Here is a 12,025-nt window from a genome sequence, read left to right on the forward strand (position 1 = left end):
TGGGTTGGTGTTGTATACTTGTTTGGTTTGAATCAATTGCCGTGTAGTACTTAGGGTTCTCCGAACTGTTTTGGGTGGGATTATTGTCACCCCACGGTTTGACGGTTATCGTGGTAATTCTGTGGTTACCGTAAAAATCGTATGGTTACCACGAGATATATCTTGGTTTCGAAAATTGCGCGGATAATCATACGATTCTGTAAACCTGATAGTACGTGGTTTTGTGATGAGAGTACAGTAGTAGCTAATGTGTTGGTGCTGTTAATGACTAGTGCATCCTATCAGTTGAATAATCGTGTGTAGGCACCAACATATAGTCTTTGTACATGTTCAGTTGTTCAATTCTTGTCTGTCTTATGTTTTCTCATGCGGTCTCTCACAGTCTCAAGAAACTTGTTTGTCTTTGAGCCGACCGTCCATGCCTAGTGAACGGAAAAATCATTTCGTCGGTGTATAATACTCCCTTCATCGTGTAATATTTGACGTTGCAGTTCATTTTAAAAGGAGTCTAAGGGAGTGTTCGTTCTAGTGAGTTAGGGTGAGAAAGCACATCGTAGTCCGTACACGCGCTTCCCAAACTACTAAACGGTGCGTTTTTGGCAAAAAATTTCTATAGGAAAGTTGCTTTAAAAAATTATATTAATCTATTTTTGAAATTTAAAATGGTTTATACTCAATTAATCATGCGTTAATGGCTCATCTCGTTTTGCGTATCTTTTCAATCTTCTCGATCCCCAATCCCTCAAACTCACCCAGAAATGTTTGACGCTGCAGTACAATCAGAAAAACCGTTTCCATCTTTACCCCTCTGTTCGACGGCGGCAATCGCCTTCCTCGCCGGAGACGGCGCGGAGAAGCAGGGGATGGCGGCAGCGGGCGCGGGACGACTTCGGGAGCACCACCAGCGTGAAGAGCGGCAGCTCCGAGATGAGCCGCTCCATCTCTGCCGCGTGCTCCGCTGACGCCTTCTCCACCTGCTCCCCCACGGCCCCGCCGACGCGGGACGCACCACGACGGGAAGCACCGACGCAGCAGAGGAAGACGCCGACGATGCGGCGGAGAAGGCCGACGAGCCCCGGGCGGCGGCGTGGCGGCACATGTGGCGGATGAAGTAGTGGATGGAGACGGACGCCACCATCTCGCCCCATGTCCTCCACCTCCGTCGTCGGCCACCATCGGCACCCTCCTCTCCGGCGACGGCGGCGGAATCACAGCCGAAGACGACATCAATTCCTCCGGTTCTTGAATCTCCTCCTCTCTTGCTGCGTTCTTGCGTTCTTGGTGGTGAGGAGGAAGGTGAGCTAGCTTAGCGGCTGCACTTGTCTGTGGCTTATAAATAAGGTTTTTGGCATGATTTATTCAGCACACAGTGGATGCCCTTGGCCCTTGCTCATCTTTGCTGTTGTCAGGGAATTCAGCACACACTTGCCATGAGAATGATAGTTGTCTGCTTCGATGAAGCTGCAACCTAAGGTTTCAGCAAGGAGTGCTGCTACTGTCCTGCAAATTCACCCCCAACAAAGGTCTGAAAAACTCATCATCTCACAACCAACCTACATTTCCGTTTTTCATTTCTGAACTTCTCAGCTCAGGGGCAAAAAATGGACGACCCTTAACATGATGATGGTGAATGATCAAGTCGTGCTGGATTAAATTAGAAAGCTAAGTCCAGGTTATGGATCGGCCCAAGAATTGTAGGCCTAATTTGGGCTCCTTGCCATCGTTCGTCGGTTACTTTGTCAGGCCCATGCCAGCGGGTCGACGAACTCTTGTTTACCTTGGTACTTCCTCTCTCAACTAGTCGTTTTTTTTTTTAAACAACCCACACATGACAGTACAACATTTCGTATTGATACAACAATAAAAATTTTACAAGTCTACGGTTTTAGGAAGCTATAGCCAGGGAAAAAAAACAATCACAACGTGCGCCTATAACCAGATCCCGCTATTGAAGAAACATGAACACGATATGCCTAAGGGAATGAATATTCTAAACGGCGCCTTCAGGAAGGATATAGCACCGAAAGTGCCACCATTGCCCTCCCTGGGTAGCTACAACATGGTTTTCACCTAAAGAAATCCATCAGGTAAGGCAGGGAAGATCACTCAACAATACCTCGAGGGGAAAGCGGCGGCTACAAGCGTCACCATTGCTGACCTGAAGAGGCTCGGCTCTCGCCCATATCTATCTGCCCTATGTGTCGAGGTCGCCTGTTGAAAATAGAAGCCACCATCATCTGTGCCACGCCAACCAACTGTGGTTGGCCGTCGCCCGCGCTGCACTATTCCCACCACCGTGTCGACTTCCCGCAAGCCTCCTGCCACGCATGGCCTCTTGCGCATCGCCGACCGCGCCGCACTGGCCACTGCCGCCCTAGGGTGTTGCTCCAACGCCACCGCCTTCCTAGCTTGCCAGTTGCCACACGACTTGCTGATGGCTAGCTCTGGTGGCGGCGAGGCCAGGGGTGGGGGTGTTTTGGGCAAGTGGTGGCTAGGGTTTTCACCACCCGGTAGCCCACGCAGGTGGGTGTTGGGTCTGGGTCGTACATAAGTAGTCGAGTTAATTTTAATTGTATCGCCTAGGCGTAAAACCAGATATAATGTATGCCTCATCTTTATAGAAACAACGTAAATATAGTTAAACTAAAAAGGCAGTATCGAAACCGGTTTTAGCTGCTCTAATATTGGAAGTATTGAAACCGTATTGCTACAGGACACACTTGCATGCTAATATTGAAAGTCGACGCTTACTTGAGGGACGTAACTACGAACACAACAGTGTAATCGGATTGTAAATTGGATAAGTAATTTAAGAGAAAATTTTATTTCAAGCATAGATGATAGGAATATTTCCCCTACTTGCTCAATGGATTAATAGCAACTAAAACTCCTAAAGTACTAGCACGTGGATGTCTCTGATCAAGATTAATTGGAGAGGTCTCTCCAGTTAGATTTACCGTTTCTGTTTACCTTTCCACCGGCCCACTTAATATTACAGGCGGTGGAAACTTAATGATGGGCCAGTTCTGGTGGGCTGGTGGATTTCAGGCATTCATCCATACCAAATTTACCAATCCAAACTTGTCCATTGCCCTCTCCAATCCTAAATCCCTAACGATTTTACTATACGTTTGTCCACAAATAATTAATTTATGGGAAAATTGGTCGATTTATTTAGAGTTGGATGTGTGCTGAGAAATACTACTTAGGTAGTCCAAATCCTAACGCATCATTTTCTTCACCAATCCAAGATAAAAAGTCACAAACCCTTCTAACATCCAGTATTAATTACCAGTTCGTACACGCATAAACACAAGAAGGGGAAAAAGAAAAAGAAAACTTGCATTATATCCCATATCGCATATGCAGCAGGTTTCTGTTAATCTGTAAATACTTCAGTAATAGTAGTAGTGGTTAATTAAGCATTGCTCTGCAGCTGATGCATGCGATTATCCCTTGCACCCGCGAACATCGACGCGGGGCTTCTCAGCTCCTCCGACCGCCGCCTCAGCTCCCGCTTCTCCGGCGACGCGCGGGGCCCGTCGCCGCCGACATTGCCTGCGCCGGCGCCGGGGTGGTACGGCCGGAGCGCGTGGTACCGGCTCGGCGCCTCCCGCCCGTACGACGACGCGCCGACGTCGCTCCTCGCCCGCGCCGTCTCCGCCTCCAGCAGCCTCGACGCGGCCGCGGCGGCCGTCTCGCCGGCGGCGCCGCCGGTGCTGCGGGCGTGCGTGGAGCCCGCCGTCGTGACGCTGCTCAGCGGCGTCCGCTCGCACGACGACAGCGGCGTGCTCTCGTACGAGTCGTCGTCGTCCAGCACGTCGTGGCTGGACAGCCACTGCAGCGCCTTCTCCAGGTGCTCGTCCCGCGGTGGCTCCGCCTCCGCCGCCGCCGACTGCTTCCTGCTGCTCCTCCGGTCGCCGCGGCCGTGCCCCTTCTTGCTGGTCGGGAGCAGCTTCTTGATGTTCCCCAAGAACTTGAGCTTGTTGCCACGTCTCGACGGCGACTCGGCCCCCGCAGCTGCGGCGGCCATCGCCACCGCCGTGCTCGGGCTCCGCGGCGCCTCGTCGACGACGACGTCGCCGTTCGGCCTTCGCTGCTCGAAGTCGTCGCCGTCGCCGTCGCCGTAGACGGACTCGTGGAGCGGGGAGAAGATGGAGGGGTCGAAGCCGTCGAGGCCATGGGTGCCGTACTTGAGCATGAGCTCCTTGGCCTTCTCGCTGGACCGGAAGCTCATGCTCTTGCTCAGGTCCCTCGCCGAAATCCGGCCGGCGCCGGCGCCGGCGCCGGCGCCGTCGTCGCCGTCGTGGGTGCGCAGCTCGTAGCGGAGGCAGGCGTTGACCCACTTGAGGTAGACGAGCTCCTCGACGTGGGCGCAGTGGTCGGCGTGCAGCTGCTCGATCTGCCGCGTCAGCCTCTCGTTGGTCTCTCTCAGGTAGTTTGCCTCCTTAACCACGTCCTCCTACGTGAAAAAAAAAAGAAGAAAAAAAGACATGAGCTTTGGTGTCATTTTAAAAGGATAGCCATGATTGAGTACTATTTTAGAGCATCTCCAAGAGAGAATGGCTAGATGACTCTGCAAGTTAAATTCTAGCAAATTTAGGAGGAAAAAGCACTCTAACAGACTCTATTCAGCTGGCCAAGCTATCTAGCTGGCCAAATTAGCTCCTTGGCTAGCCAAATTTGGCCATCCTGCCTGCCTAGCCAAACCAGTTGCTAGTGGTGGGCCCCACGTTGCTCCCCCCACCCCAATCTCTCCTCTCTCTTTGACTTCCCTGGTGGGGCGCGCGAGCACCGACGAGCAGAGCTCCGATGAGAGACGGCCACCGCGGCAGGACGCTGGGCCGAGAAGCGGCGGGCTCTCGCAGGATGTGGCCGCCTCCATCCCCGCGCCGCGCTCCTGTCGTCCTCTGCCGCCCGCACCGCTCCCGCCGGCGCCGCCTTCATCCCCATCCCGCTCGCGCTGCTCCCCCGGCAGAAGCGTTGCCGCCTTCGCTCCCGGCCGGCCACATCCGGCACTACCGCCTCAGCTCTCGGCACTTCGCCAGCCACGAGGGGGCCGCCGCGGAGAGGTAAATCGGGGGTGGCATGTCGGCGCGAGATTCGCAGAGGACGCGGCGGCGGAGGCGAGTGGTAGGAGGAGGAGGAGGGGAGAGTCCCCGCCTCCCCTCGCCGCAGCCGCCGGCCTTCGCTCGCCGTAGCCCGCCTCCGCTTGCTGCAGCCGCCGCCTCTGCTCGCCGTAGTCGCCACCGCAGCTAGCTGCCTCCGCTCACAGCAGCCCACCGGCGCGGCGCTGCCTCCGCTCGCGCAGCCGCCACCGCCGCAGTCCGCCGCCCCCGCCGCCTCCGCTCGCTGCAGCCCGCCTCCCCGCCGCCGCCGCTTATTGCACCGCCATCCGCCGTCGTTGCATCGGAGAGGGTGTGGGGAGGAGGTCGGCAGTAGTATGGGTGGGGAAAATGGGGGTAGAAGAGGAGGAAGAAGGGTAGTAGAGATTGACAAATGGGTCCTATTTGTAATAGACTTGTAATAAAGAGGGTAGATAGAGAGGCTGTTGGAGCGAGCAACGACTTTGACTTGCTAAATCAAATGGATAGCTGGCCATATGGATGTTTAGAGAGTCTATTTTAGAGAGGCCGTACTGGTGTTTTGTTGGAGAATTTGGCTTGAAATTGACAGTTGCAAAAAGCAGTGTATCACCAAGTTCTTGGAAAAATTGTGTGTAGCAAGGGAAACGGCATATTTGCAAATGAAAAGTAATTGGCTGATAAGTATAAGCATATGCAAAAAGATGAGGTCCCAAAAGTTTGCAGAGCGCGGATGTTCTATTTGTTCTAAAAGGTGGCATATTTTTGTTGTTTTTTTCCCCAACAGTGGCACCAGTTCTATATTTTTTTTTACCAATAAACCAGAATTACCTTTTTTTTTCTCTCTAGAGTTACTCGTATTTTCTTATTAGGAAAAGAAGGCAGGCTAGCTTGAGGTACCTCGTCAAATGGTAACAAGGAATTCATGAAAATCATAACAAGGAGCTCCATCGTTTGCTCTTCACCTTATCAACCACATCTAACAATTAAATTTCAAATCTTATTTTACGGTTGATTTTGATGTTTTTTACTGTAGTTTATTTCCGGTATTGGTTTTTCAGTCGCTAATTAATGCTACAGCTTGTAATCTAATAATGTAGGTGAAAAGATGGGGTTTATTTTTTTAGGCGGTTTTCCAAAAGATTTTACAACTTGAAATATATGATCTGGCATTTGCAATATACTTCCTCCAATGTTTAAGACAAGATTCGATATTTCTTAAAAAAAATTCCGAGAAATAATACTCATGCTTAGTTTTTAAACAAAATAAATGATATACGTTGGTTGACCTTACCATTACACTTATGGAGTTAATACTTATCTTTTAATATAAAAATAAAGTTTTAACCAAATTTTATCATAAACATCAAGTATTTATCTTGGGGATTATCAGTTTGAGCATAGCATTAATAAATGAAATCAGGAAGAAAACAATAATCCCATTTAGCTAAGCAACACAAATTCAGAATAGAAAAAAAAATGAAAATAAAACAATCTGATTGATTTAACAAACGGAAATCCAGGATAGTTAAAAAAAAAAAGAGGTTGGGTGAAAGAATCAAATTTGCTTCTTACAAGAGTAGATGACTAAATGTTCCTGCTTGGATCATAGGGCATGTTGATACTTTGCTAATCTTATCCTTACCAAAATTTTAGCAATAGCAAGAATTAGTAGTTACTACCAATTATTTTGGTAAAAAATAGCTAGATTCTTGTTTGGTTACTGCCAAAATGTGTTTCCATATATGGGCCTAATTCAACTAAGCCAAATAATTTGGTATGCCAATTTTTTTTGCCTACCAACCAATTGAAGGACTGATATGTTTGGTATAGTAACCAAATTATAGTAACCAAATTAAAAAACCATAACATAAACTAATCGCTTACCTTGTTTAATTGTGTCACGCTATTGTCTGAATAAGTTAGTAACAAGCAATAATTCAAACGCTGAAGGTTCTAAGCTCTAACCATGAGTCGATGACCTTAGCATCAAGGATGTCGAAGGCTAATTCGCTAAAACAACCTTACAACCTTTGAGTTAAATTAAAGCTGTGATAGTGACATTATCAAAGGAATACTTGGCACAATTTTCAGCCCCTACTTTTACTCCAAACCAAAAGGAGACGACGAAGGCCATTTTGCCACAAAATTGCAAAAGTCATAAACAAGTAAACAAGTAAGACTGTATTTGTTTCAGTTCAAAATTATTATAACCTAGATTATTGAGTAATATGCTGTATAAGCTGGATTATAAGTTGTTAGCTAATTTTTTTTCTTTGAATTATTAGCTGTTTGTTAGCTGTTAGCCACCTAATAATCTAAAAATATACCTTTAAAGTGGATTACCATATTATACTAATATGGTTTATAGATTGTAGTAATCTATTATAATAAACTATCTGTTTATTTCAGCCTACTTCTAATAATCTAGATTATAATAATAACTTACGCTTAATAATTTAGATTATAATAATCCTAAACTCAGTAACCTTTCAAACCATTCACAAGTCAAGAGCTATATTTTCAATCATAAAAAAAATATCCAGATAACTAAATTATTGCATTTACTTGTTCTTCAAATAATATATCTTTTAGTTGGTTTATTATTATTTTCATCACTTGTCAAAAGCTGTAAACACTCATCATCATTAACATTCCAAGACATAATTCTACACAAGAAAAATATATCAATCCTAAATGCAAAAAAAAAAATTGAGAGAGATTGCATCAGAGTAAAAAAAAATGTAAAAATAAAAACAAAGAGGAGTTCAGTTACCTCGATAACGAGATTAACCGTGGAGGCTGTCTGCTCTGCCTCCTGCAGCCTCAGTGCGAGCTCCATGTTCTCCTCCTCCAGCCCGGCGTTCGCCGCCCGCAGCGCCGCCGCCTCCGCCGCCATCGCCGCCTCCCTCTCCTCGACGTTCTTCTCCAGCTCCGCCATCCTCCGCCGCGCCGCCTCCGCCTCCGCTGCCAGGGCGCCCTCCCTCTCCGCGCCGTCCTTCTCCATCCCGGCCACCCTGTCCCGGAGCGCCGCGGCCTCCGCCGCCGCGGCGACCTCCCTCTCCGCGCCGCTCCTCTCCAGCGCGCTCGCCCTGGCACGGAGCGCCGCCGCCTCGCGCGCGGCCTCCTCCCGCTCGCGCTCCACGCGCGCCCTGAGCTCTGCCAGCTTCTCCCTGGCGCGCGCCAGCTTGCCGCGGACGGCGTCGAGCTCCGACGCCCGCGCCTCCTCCAGGCGACGGTTCTCCTCCCGCAGCGAGGCGGCCTTCAGCTCCAGCATCCGCGCCTCCACGGCGGCGGCGGCGGCGGCGCGGCGATCGAGCTCACGCGCCGTGGCGTCCTGCTCCCGGAGCTCGTCGAGCTCCGCCTGCCGCAGCTGCAGCCGCTGCTCCCGCTCCATGAGCGACAGCCAGAGCTCCTTCAGCCTCTCCACCTCCTCATCCTCCTCCTCCTCCCGCTCTTTCTTCTCCGATCGGTCGCCGCCGCCGCCGCCACCGCCGGCGTTTGCTCCGGCGGCCATGTCGTCGTCAGCGGCGGGAGGCATCGCGACTCTCGCCACGATCTCCGGCTCGTCGTCCCCGGCTCCGACGGACGCGCCGTGAATCACGGTCTCCAAACATTCCTCCTTTCACACCGAAGAATCAATCACACCTCAAATTCATTCCTTCCGAAAATTCAGGAAAAATTTCCACTGATCAAGAACTGATGAAATTCGTAAGATCGCAACTTACATTCGACGAAAGAATCCGGAGACCATCATCCGGTGTAGGCAGAGCACGAGGCCTAGCTGCTACAGACAAAACAAAAAATCATCATCACAAAACAAACCAAACACCACAAGAGCAAGCTAGAAAAGAAAAATCCAAGAAACGAAACCTTACAAGAATTCAGCGGCGACAGGTCACGCTTCCGCAGCCGGAGAGGACGGCGAGGCTGCTGCGGCTGCCGCCGGTGATCGGACGCGTACGTCGCGACGAGGTAGACGGCGAAAGCTGAGGCGAGGGCGGCGACGCCCGCCGCCGTCTCGCCCTCGCCGCCACCCTCCGCCACCGCCATGGACGCCCCCTGGCTGCTCCAACCGAGGAGATGGCCGAGCAGAGCGGAGACAGGGAGGCCGAGCAGGGCACGGTCAAGGCCGAGCTTGCCGGGATCAAACTGGAGGGAGAATCTCAGGCCGCCGTCTCCTCCTCCATTGCTCTTCTCGCCGTCTTCCATCCTCTCAAGCCACCATTTGCACTGCTCCCCAATTCCCCATGACCACCAGGGCCCTTGTGGAACTGGGGATGGCCCCATGGGGTATATATGCCAAATAGACCAATTTTTGGTCAAACAAAGAAAAAAAAAGGAGGAGATTTGGTTCAACAAGGAAAATTGTTTTTTTTTTTCTTGAAAGAAACAAAGAATTGGTTCAACAAGCAAAAAAAAAAAAACTTTTTTGAAAAGAAACAAGAGGAATTGGTGCAAGAAGGAAAACTAGTTTTATTTTTCTTTAAAAAAAAGAGTAAAATACAGAGAATTGATGCAAGAAGGAAATTGAGGATTTTAAAGATTATGTTCCTAGATAGATGGATGGGTGATAGCTAAAGAGAAGAAAGCATCAAAGAGAGAGCCCCACAGAGGCCACTAAAAGGGGCAAGAAAAGGCAGAGGCCAATGTCTCTTTGAGCCTCCAACTCTTGAATTCTTGAATACTTCTTCCTTGCTTCCTATTGATGATAGCTCTCTTCAGCATTTAATTATTTGAGTTGAAAACTGAAGAAGAGAAAAGGAGGCACACACTTCATCCTGGGCTTGCATCACCCTTTATGTACACTCCTATGACATGGAGACTTGTACTACTTGGAAAATGGGTTGTTGTATGACGTGGAATAATCAGCAAGTTTCTCTGAATTACCTGCTATCTGAAAAAAGAAAAGTTTGTGCGTTCTTTTTAGACGGTGCAGAACAGGACAAATGGTGTAGGTGGCTTCATCAGATATGAGTGCGTCATCACCATGTTAGTTAGTATCAACGAGAGGGGGTTGTGATACTGTGGGACTCAAAACCATGTCCTGCTCTGGTGGATTATAAAAACCAGAGGTGAAAATTTTATTCTACTGCTACTAATTAAACCATGCTTGGGCAGATACCTACTTAGTCAATATTTGATCGTCACTGCTAAGTAAGAACTCTATTATTGTGGCTGCATGATCGGTGTTGATCCATGTAATTGCATGCGTAAGCTTGTTAACTAGGTTTACATTATCATTTTGCTCATCTGTGTTCTGGACCTATGGATATCATAGGTTGTTTAGTACTAAGTTATTACACTGCTAATGCAAAAGATGCAAAATCACATGAATAAGACCCCTGGAATATAATACCAATATTCCCTTGCGATCACGACAGTTCAATCCCACTTGAAAAACGAGGGCATCTTTGGTTCCTAATCCCTCCGTTTTGACCCCCACACGAGGGCCATATAATCCTGTGGGCTTTAGCAGTTTGCCGCTTCTCCCGTTCATCAGCAAATTCAGAGCAAGAAGAGTTAAAGATGAGATTAAATCCACTCAAAGCTCGTGCATGTCTGCTTATTGACTATGGGCACTTAATTAAACGCACATGAGCTAGCTACACGACGAGACATGATCTGTTTAGTTGGTCGTGCTGAAATTAAACATCACCTGAACCTAGCCTGACAGTGCTTGGATTCCGTCCATGATTTATGCAGAAGTTTTTCCCTTGACCGTTGCTGCAGCCAAAGATTCGTGCTACGTTCATTCTTGGCTCGAGTAGAGTTCATTATTACTAGTACGACATTACCAACAGCACACGGACTTAATTTGTCCCAGGATGGCGCCGGTAGTTTTGAGTACGTGAGATCAGTTCTTTTCTTCCTTTGTTTTTTTTTCTAGTTTTTGGGTGTCAATGCATCCACTATAACTGTGTTTGAGAGGAGACAATAGAAGATTGAGAAGATACGTAAAATAAGACTAGTCTTTAATGCATGATCAATTGAGTATTAATTATTTTTAACTTAAAAATATATTAATATAATTTTTTAAACAACTTTTCTGTAGAATATTTTTGTGAAAAATGTACCGTTTAGCAGTTTAAGAAGCGTGTGCGCAGATTCCTTTTTCACAATAAATCTTTTTCTATCTTTGAACGCAGCCAATATCTCCAAAGCGCTTTTCCAAAGTTGTAGGGTAGAGACAAGAGGAAGCTACGGCTATATGTGCGTCTTTTGTGGCCGTATTCATGTGACCTTTTTTTCCTCCTCCCCGGCCCAAGTAGGAACGGAATACATGGCCTTCTTTTCCTCGTCGATGGCCACCGCCAACGTGAGGGGCACGTGACACACGGCCGTTGTTGCCTAGATGCCCATGATTTGATATGATTTTGTGTGTGTGCCTGCCATACTGCAATGCTATAGCATATGATGCGTGGCACTGAAAGCTACGAAAAGCACGAGCGGTATACGACCAAGTTTAATAGGATAGCCTACTACCAGCTCCAATTCATCTATAGTCAATCTAATAAACAATACATACAATAGTTGCTTACTATACTATTAATATATGGTCCCACCTGTCATACACACATCGTGTCTTGGAATCCGCGCTGCAGCTGGCTACATATCTGTAACCCGCTTTTCTTCTCTCTCATATTTTATCTTATTAAAATATGTTTATAGCTGGCTAATAGTACCTGCTCTACGTGTTCTTCGATAGGAGAAAAAAAAAAGAGAGGAAAAGATGTAAAAAGGCTATGAATATGATTACGATGGCAGCCCGAATTGTGGCTCCAGATTTTAAAACGGAAGATTTTCTTGACTTTAAAATCGATTTGGAAAAAGGAAAAGAGAAGATGCGTGTGACCATCTCCATTTGGGCCCCTTTAAAGTTTACCCCAAACAGAGAAGAGATTTGATCGTTTTTATATTGGGCCGAGAATAAGCTTTGC

At 48.0% G+C, this 12,025-nt stretch overlaps 1 protein-coding gene across 2 annotated transcripts; it reads right to left on the reverse strand.

Annotated features, from left to right (window-relative positions):
* Positions 1-3,264: 3,264 nt before the first annotated feature.
* Positions 3,265-9,761, reverse strand: LOC127755420 (uncharacterized). 2 transcript variants are annotated; one of them, XM_052281104.1, is made up of 4 exons: positions 8,963-9,761; positions 8,813-8,868; positions 7,861-8,706; positions 3,265-4,462 (listed from the first exon to the last, which is right to left on the reverse strand). In XM_052281104.1, the coding sequence occupies exons 1-4, from the start codon at positions 9,372-9,374 to the stop codon at positions 3,419-3,421; spliced, it is 2,358 nt and encodes a 785-aa protein (XP_052137064.1). In that variant the 5' UTR covers positions 9,375-9,761; the 3' UTR covers positions 3,265-3,418. The 2 variants fall into 2 exon arrangements, with proteins under 2 accessions (XP_052137064.1, XP_052137058.1); XM_052281098.1 differs by having other exon boundaries at positions 8,813-8,871.
* Between the last annotated feature and the right edge of the window lie 2,264 nt (positions 9,762-12,025).

This window comes from Oryza glaberrima, chromosome 1, assembly GCF_000147395.1.
Source record: "Oryza glaberrima chromosome 1, OglaRS2, whole genome shotgun sequence".
NCBI classification, from domain to species: Eukaryota; Viridiplantae; Streptophyta; class Magnoliopsida; order Poales; family Poaceae; genus Oryza; species Oryza glaberrima.